The 8,275-nt window shown below is 36.7% G+C and overlaps 1 protein-coding gene across 1 annotated transcript in view; it reads right to left on the bottom strand.

Moving 5' to 3' along the window:
- The window catches only part of LOC115235995 (coiled-coil domain-containing protein 1-like), a gene marked incomplete at its 3' end in the record, with an annotated part of 8,875 nt that extends 979 nt beyond the window's left edge, over positions 1-7,896 (bottom strand). Inside the window, exons 1-2 of the mRNA XM_029808177.1 lie at positions 7,565-7,896; positions 5,944-6,456 (exon numbers count right to left, since the gene is read on the bottom strand). Of these exons, the coding sequence (XP_029664037.1) occupies positions 5,944-6,456; positions 7,565-7,874 (823 nt within the window). The remainder of the gene's footprint in view (positions 1-5,943; positions 6,457-7,564) is intronic.
- Between the last annotated feature and the right edge of the window lie 379 nt (positions 7,897-8,275).

Raw genomic sequence — 8,275 nt, 5'->3', positions numbered from 1 at the left:
AGAGAGATAACAGCTCTTTTGGGAATACGACCTTCAAACCACTTTTCGTGAAGTTATTTCGTTTCGTCCGGGTCATCGACCAGGGTGGGACGTACTGTTTTCCGTGACTTGGCGTATCGTTTCTCTCTCTCTCTCTCTCTCTCTATAGGCTTTAATGAAGGGAAACGCATTCCTTTTCCCCTCTTTTCCCATTGGCTACCGTGGAAGGAAGTTGACATCGAGCAGCCGAGCAGCCTACTTAAAGCGACGACAATGATAACGGTATATCGGAATCCTTCGGCGCGGTCAAACTGGTCTCCGATCTGGGTCATGACCAGAGAGATAACAGCTCTTTTGGGAATACGACCTTCAAACCTGAAGTTATGAAGTTATTTCGTTTCGTCCGGGTCATCGACCAGGGTGGGACGTACTGTTTTCCGTGACTTGGCGTATCGTTTCTCTCTCTCTCTCTCTCTCTCTCTCTCTATAGGCTTTAATGAAGAGAAACGCATTCCTTTTCCCCTCTTTTCCCATTGGCTACCGTGGAAGGAAGTTGACAGTTGCCGATCGAGCAGCCTACTTAAAGCGACGACAATGATAACGGTATATCGGAATCCTTCGGCGCGGTCAAACTGGTCTCCGATCTGGGTCATGACCTCCTTCCTCGCTACTCACCTACCTACAGACCCGTCTAGTCACACGCGCGCATTCACAATCTCCCATGTGGAGATGTTCACCTAAAAACTCTCCCCCTGCCGGTCGTTGCACCTGCAGCACGTAAGCACACTTTCTTTCGAACTTTATGACGCCGTGCCACGCAGCGATGAAAATTTTATGCCACGGACAAGGCCGTCTACTTCTGGCATGGCACAGAATGGGCGTTAAATGCCCATTGGGGTCTGATCAGTCCCTCGATAATGCATGATACCAGTCTACTATTTGTATTCTTCAGAGTCTTTCGTGCTTTTTACAAAATTTTATGTTTACGCAATACGACTGATCGAAACAATCCTCAAAAAAATCTTTTGTTAAAACGAAAATAACGTAACGTTTAATAAAATGTCTCGTATATGCACATCTACTCGAGATATTTTATTTTCAAATTTTTTATTAAATTAAATATATTCATTATGGCTTTAATTAAATATCTGATCAAACCAACGTACTTGATGAAATACAATTTTTTAAAAGAATGTATATACTTATTAGAATTGTGAATTATATGTGGACATGAATATGAGAACCATCATTTTTAGAAAAAATTTCTAAAAATAGTATTTAATATATTCATCGTTTTGTTATATGTACATCTATCGAATAGAAGTAAATAATGTTTCTTGCATCTCATTAATTGTAGTCTTTATTTAATTTTTATTTTCAGATATTTAGTTTTCCATTTTTTTTTTTTAGTAATATTGTGTGCCGTTTCGTTTTCCATACTTTTTAATAAATTAATTTAATAGTTGACAATAGATTATAGTAACAACTTTACTATAGTAATTGTCCAAAACAGAAATTATTAACTCGAACTTTACTTTAGATATCTACAACAATTATCAAATAAGATGTTATATTTCATTATATTGTAATGAAATATTTCAAGAATAGATTACTCAACATGTTATTACTTTTACTTGAGATATGAACAGATTTCCATCTTCGATAGATATCTCACTTTTGAGAACTAAAACGGGTCAGTCGGAGATACAAGTATACACGCAATAGAAACATTAATAGCGACGATATACTAAATCACGATTTAGGCATGACGGAAACTGAAGGACATCAACTTCATAACTTATGAGCTGTGGGTCAGGGTCGAGGAGGAGGCTCTTCAGCATATCGCTTGGCATGTTCTCTGGGTCAGTGGCCTCGTTTCTTTTTCGATCGGCTACTCCGGTGAAAGCCGGGAAAAAATTTCAACGCGGTCGCACCTTTGTTGGATTTAAGCCGGCACTCTCATGTAGAAAGTTAATTGCGCGTGTAAGCTGATGGCGGCGACTCGTTTGGTCAGTTATCAAAGATAGATAATAGTGTTCTTGGGGGCCACTTGATCGCTGATCGTTTGTAAGCTGATGGCGGTGACTCGTTTGGTCAGTTATCGAAGTTCTTAATAATGCTCTTGGGGGCCACTTGATCTTACCACTTGGTCGTTTCAAGTTTTACCCGTGAATCAACGATTGAAATCGATATTATCGTAGATTTAGAAATGTGTGAAAATAGAGAGATCTGAAACCTTTATACCTAATAACGATATGTATACATACAATCGCTCAATAGAAATATTTAGAAAAAAAAAAAAATATAATAAAGTTGTCTAAAAAACATTCTAATCTTTCGGATATTATTTAGGCGTTTTTTTTAGAAATCTCTAAACGACATATCTAGTTATTCATTTCAATATTTTTTTCATCAGTTTTTAAAATATTTGAAATATGTCAAACTCTTTAGATATTTCTAAAATATATAAAATATATTCATTCTTTTCTTTGGACATTTAAAAGCTTTGTTAATTTCTGCGCTTGAGTCGAGATATGACAATGAGTACAAGATTTATCTTTTCCTAGTTACGATATTAAAAATTGAATGATTTTAATCCTTATCAATAAGCGTAATATCGTGTACTATAAGAGCCAAACAAATATAAATGAATGAAAGCAAAACTATTATAGACTCGTAATAGACTTTAGTAATCTTATTACAGTTAAAATAACAAGATCAAATAAAAGCAAACCGTTTAAAATAAAATCTGCAAACAGATCAAACTACGAAAATAACAAAGGGAATATTTACAAAAAGAATAGCGTTTTAATAAAAAAAAAAAAGAAAGATATTTGCGGAGTTTGTCGTATCGATAAGTTGAATCAAATTGTCGTCAAATTGTCATCAAAATATAAATACCAAATTTTTCTTTTCCGTTTAGTTATCATCTACTTATCAACTATTAACTACTTTATAACTCTCTTATCAATTATTAGTTAGTTATTAACTGCAAATTACATATCTATTTTGGGATTTGGGAATGATAAGGAACATTAAGGACAAATGGAAAGGTGGTCGTGCTACTGTCCAGGTACACGTTGTTGTAGTCGATCGTCCTAGACCGTCCACCAAACACGCGATCATTTACTAATAGATAGGCAATACAGCTGAAGCGAAAAAAAGCAGGGTCGAAGTTAGGAAAAAAGAAGCGCTGTTACATCTCTCTATCGAATGCATTCAAATAGCCAGGTGGGTTACCGCACGTCACGTCACAAAAAAGAAATTTCGATGCCACGCACACGCGAAAATAAAATCTCTAAAATCTCTTTTATTCGTTTACTTAATCGTTTAAATCTTTCCGCATCCGTGGTATCGAAATGAATCTGAACCGAAATTATCTCAATTTCCAAGTTTGAAAGAAATTTGCGCTATTTCGCTTCAAAATGTGTTAAATAAAAAAAAAAAAAAAAAAAACAGAGAGAACTTATCCTCCTGGATTACGCGTATTACGAGTGTATCTGGACACAAACACGTTGACACTGATTCGATGCGACTGGACAATGGTGAATGAAATAAATAGATGGTACACAGAATATTTTGTAAAAATAATAAATTATTTATATTTTGCACAATCCAGAACGGACAATGTCTCTGTACAAGTCTAGACACGTCGTAAAAAAAACTCTCGATTCGGCCACGCGCGCGCACAGAACAATCGACACCATCATCGACCACGTTTAATTTGGCAAGTGATAGACAACTTTTTCATGTAAACTTTATGAAATAGAGAAAACTCTATATGTATATGAAGAGTTCAGTAAATTAATTTTTTTAAATTATATATTTGTCATATGCATTTATGTATTCTTATCATATATTTACTAACTGTATATTTAAGAAAAGAACAATTAATTAAAGGTAAAAGATTTGAAATGCCATTGCCAGATAAAGTGTCCTATTGCTAATTTAAGAAGACAGAAATAGATCAGACAGTTTCTCGTCCTGTTTTCCGACGTAGGCGATTTTGATGTCGCTTGTGATCCTATAAACGAAACTAAATAATATCTCATAATTTTGATTTCTTTTCTCTCTCATACACACGCACTCTCTTTTTTCTTTTCTTTTTATATATTTCTGAATGATCACTCGTAAGTCGATCAACAGTAAGTCGGATCGCGGACGTTGGAAAAGGGGGGAAATACGTGACGTGAGGTCACCAAGCCAAAGCATTTCAATGCTATACCAAGCAACACAAGACGTACAAAGAATTAGAGCTTGAATAGTTTCTAAAAAATTCTAAAAAACATCTTAATTATATATTAAAAACATATTAATCATAAGATTAATATGTATATATAATATTTGAGAGATTTAAAAAACATCTAAAGAACATTTGAAAAATTAGAATATATTTTAGATATTTGTTTGAAAAATAACTGAAAGATAATTAAAAAATTGGCATGTTTTTTATAGATGTCTAAAGAATTCTTGAAGAACATCTAACAAAATAGGATGTTAGATGTTTTAAAAGAAAATTGATACATGTTTAATGCTTTAGAATGTTTTTAGAAAGCGTTATTAGGCATGTTTACGTTTTTTAAAACGTTTGCGTTGCCTGGTACGTGTTTATCTTTCTTATGAAGCTTCCGATGGTCGTGGCACGATTACTATTATTTCAAATTGATCAGAGGAATATGATGTGTGGACTAAAATATCAAAGTACATTAGGGGAAATGTAGCTACTTGTACATTTCCTGTGCACTACACGTTTATAGAGTTCGTGATGGAAATAGTGCAAGGTCCACCAAGGAAACTTTATAAGATGGACAAGCTAGAAAAAAGATACAAAAACCTACAAAAAGAGAGCAGATGCGTCAGTCTATGTGCGATGCAATATCCGATGAGACTTTAAATAGAGGTATTGCTGTTAATAAATACAATAAATAATTAACACTAGATAATTAAAGATAGAATGATTGTGGTCGCGCGAAATTAAAGTAACAGAAAATCGGATTCTCTGCTCGCGAGACTTTATTAGCGCGAATTTTCTGCCATCGAATAATTTCTCGAAAAGAAGAGCCGATCCGATCGCCCAATCGATAAACTATCATATCGATATAGCGGAAAAAATTTATAGCGAGATTTTATTCCCACTTGTGAGATGGTACAACTGTCGAAGAAGTATTATAAATTATTGTAGAGATTTATCCATTAATAAAATTAATTTAATAGAAAATTACTTTAATTTTATAAACGTCTGATAAGTCAATGATAACTTTCTGAACGTTCGACGTAAACTAATTTAGAATTTGTAATAATCTCTAAAAAATTGATATATTGATGTGATTATTATTTATTATTACACGAGATATATATGAAAATAATAAAATGCATTCTCAAGTCTAATTATATACACATATACGTAAAAAATAATTTAACAATGGCAAGCTTAATATCTTTATAGTATATTTTGACACTTTTATAAATTATGAAAATATTTGAATTTTATTTTACTTTCTTCTCTCTCTCTCTCTCTCTCTCTCTCTCTCTTTCTCTCTTTGAAAAATCTCGCTACATTTAGAGAGTTTAAACTTTAAAAAGATTTAAAATAGAAAAATGTGGAAGGAAAATAAGTTTCGTTCCACGAGTGAGCGTCGCGATCGGGCGTAGATGCGGCTAATTAGATTTCGCGAAACCGACGATTCCGAAATCTCAGACGGAATCAATCATCGGTGTGTGCAACGATCTTCTCGCGGGGAGAAATCTTTATGCGAGAGGAAAACGACGATGTTTCTCTTCGTCGTCATCATCATCGTAGGCAAAGAGAACGCAGAAGGTCGGAGAGTCACCTGGTATTCGCGCTACTGTAGTTTGTCACTCGATTTAAACTCGATTAAACGCGGAAAGAGCGGGATGATCGCGCGGGCGATTTGCGGGCGTGCTTGACGTTATGTTTCTTGGCCTTCTTGCCCTTAAACTCACGTGCGTGTCTAGCGCTGGCAATATCGGCGATCTCATCCACTTCATCATCCTCATCATCGTCGTCGTCATCGTCCTCTTCGCTATCGTCGTCGTCGTCGTCGTCGTCCTCCGTAATGTCTAGATCCACGTCGTCATCATCATCATCGTCATCGTCGTCGTCCTCCTCGCTCGAGGTCGGAGCAGCGGGTGCAACGGGCGCCGTCCCAATGGCATTTACCGATACCGGATTTGAGATGGACTCGGCAGCTTCGAGCGTCGACTCGTGCACGTTGGACGCGGCTTGGCTCTCGGCATCACCCTCCTCGTCCTCGTAGCTACCGGAATCGTCGCCGGCCGCCTCGCCTGCCGCCGCGGCATCCTCGGCGGCCTCTTGGCTCAAATCGGCCGCAACGGAGAGCGGTACCTGCGGTGAATTGACGGGAGCTGCTGGTGGAGAAATCGCGGCCGCAGCGGGTACGGCGGCTGCAACCGGCGCGGCGGCTTCATCCTCATCATCGTCGTCATCGTCCTCTCCTGTAAATTTTTAGTGGAACATTGATTGCATGAATAATTGCGTTTCTTTAGTTATGTTATATCATTAAACATGATGTAACAGATATATATCTTTATATCAGACAAATTCAATCATTTTATATCAGAGAAATTAAAATTAATAATTAAATGCGCAATTTAATTTCATGGAAACTATGACGACTTAACGGTAATAAAGGTATGCAAAAAATGAAAATCATAGAAGAAATCAGCATGAAGAAAACATGAATAGAACACAAGAGGGAATGTCATAGAGAAACGACTGATTTGTCAACTAAATGACTCGATAGACGATTCAAAGCTAGTTTTGCTCTTCACAAATATGTATCTCTATTTAAACTAGTTTATTTATTAAAACTGGTTTCAATCGTAAGCACAATTGCATCGACTGCTAAGTTCTGAATTACTCAAAAATGCGATATAAATATAGAGAGAAATTTTTTCACGATGTCGCTCTAAAACATTACAATCTGCATACATTGCAAGGCACACCGGTTACAATACGTGTACATACCACCTCTTACAAGTTTATGGATTTATAAATTTAACACGCGCTTCCTCGTATAAGAGACGACCTCGGATTATCCTTCGGTATTCAGGTCAATGTGAAGAAGTAGCGCGTAGAAACTTTTTTTCCAAGATCGCTGTCGATTTATGTTAATTTTTACGAGTCAAAGTACCCAATACCGTTATGAGAGAAGGTATACACGAGAGACGAGGAAGAGAACGAGAGGGAAAGAAATGGAAAGAGATTCTCAGGTAACACGAAGCTACGTGTTTGCATAACGGTGTATGTCAGTTTGCGAGATTCTTTCATTGTTGGATTCAATGGAAAAGAAATTGATACAGCAACATGGAGATAGAAATCGAAGAGAGTAAGGAAATCGATTCAAAGTTTTCAGTGCAACAAGTTACAGATGACAAATAATTGGTCATTCGATAGAAGAGAGATTCAAGTTAAGAGTTATTAATAAATATATAACGATTAAAAATGCAAATTTATGCACTTGTTCTTTTCTTTGTATTTTGTAATAAAAATTTAACAAAAATGTATCACGCAAGATTAAAAGATGTGATAGACTCTTCTCACCTCCAAGTATATCTTCGATGAAACGCTCCAAGTAATCGCCATCGTCGTCATCGTCGTCGTCGTCGTCATCATCGTCATCGTCATCGTCATCATCATCCCCAGTAATATCTAGATCGACGTCGTCGTCGTCGTCATCATCATCGTCATCGTCGTCGTCGTCGGCAGGAGCGGCAACTGGTGCCGCGGGGGATTGCCTGCCGGTTGCAACGAGGTTCTGAGTCGACACTTTGCTGTCAGTGATCTTGGCTACCGGCGAGGCAAGTGACCCTATCGCCAGACAGCATAGCAACGTCAGCACCGCTAGTCTCATGGTTCTGTGCAATAACACGGAAGAAAATACAACTATTAGTTTGTAATTGTATTAGCAAATCCAATCCTTTTTCTTATATTAAATATTAGCAAACTTTTTTCAAAAACAACGATATGAGATTATAATAGATTTTGCCCGGGACGCGCGCGCGTGAAAATCCTTTTGACATCTATTTATTATATAGATTTAATAAATATAACTGGACATTGGTCGAAAAATATTTACAAATAAAGGAAAGCGCGAATGACTTGAGAGGCTCCGGGTATAATTCAGGATAGCTAATAAAATGACGGGGGACGTTAATGACGGTCCGTATGTATATATAATTCATTCACCTAGTTACCTGGATCAGAGTTAGGACCTTATTCGCATCGGCACACAATAAACATGTGATACAGGAA

The sequence above is a fragment of the Formica exsecta genome, unplaced genomic scaffold (assembly GCF_003651465.1).
Source record: "Formica exsecta isolate Colony F162 unplaced genomic scaffold, ASM365146v1 scaffold237, whole genome shotgun sequence".
NCBI lineage: Eukaryota > Metazoa > Arthropoda > Insecta > Hymenoptera > Formicidae > Formica > Formica exsecta.
The sequence above is the reverse complement of the archived record's forward strand: the minus strand, read 5'-3'. Positions and strand labels throughout refer to the sequence as shown.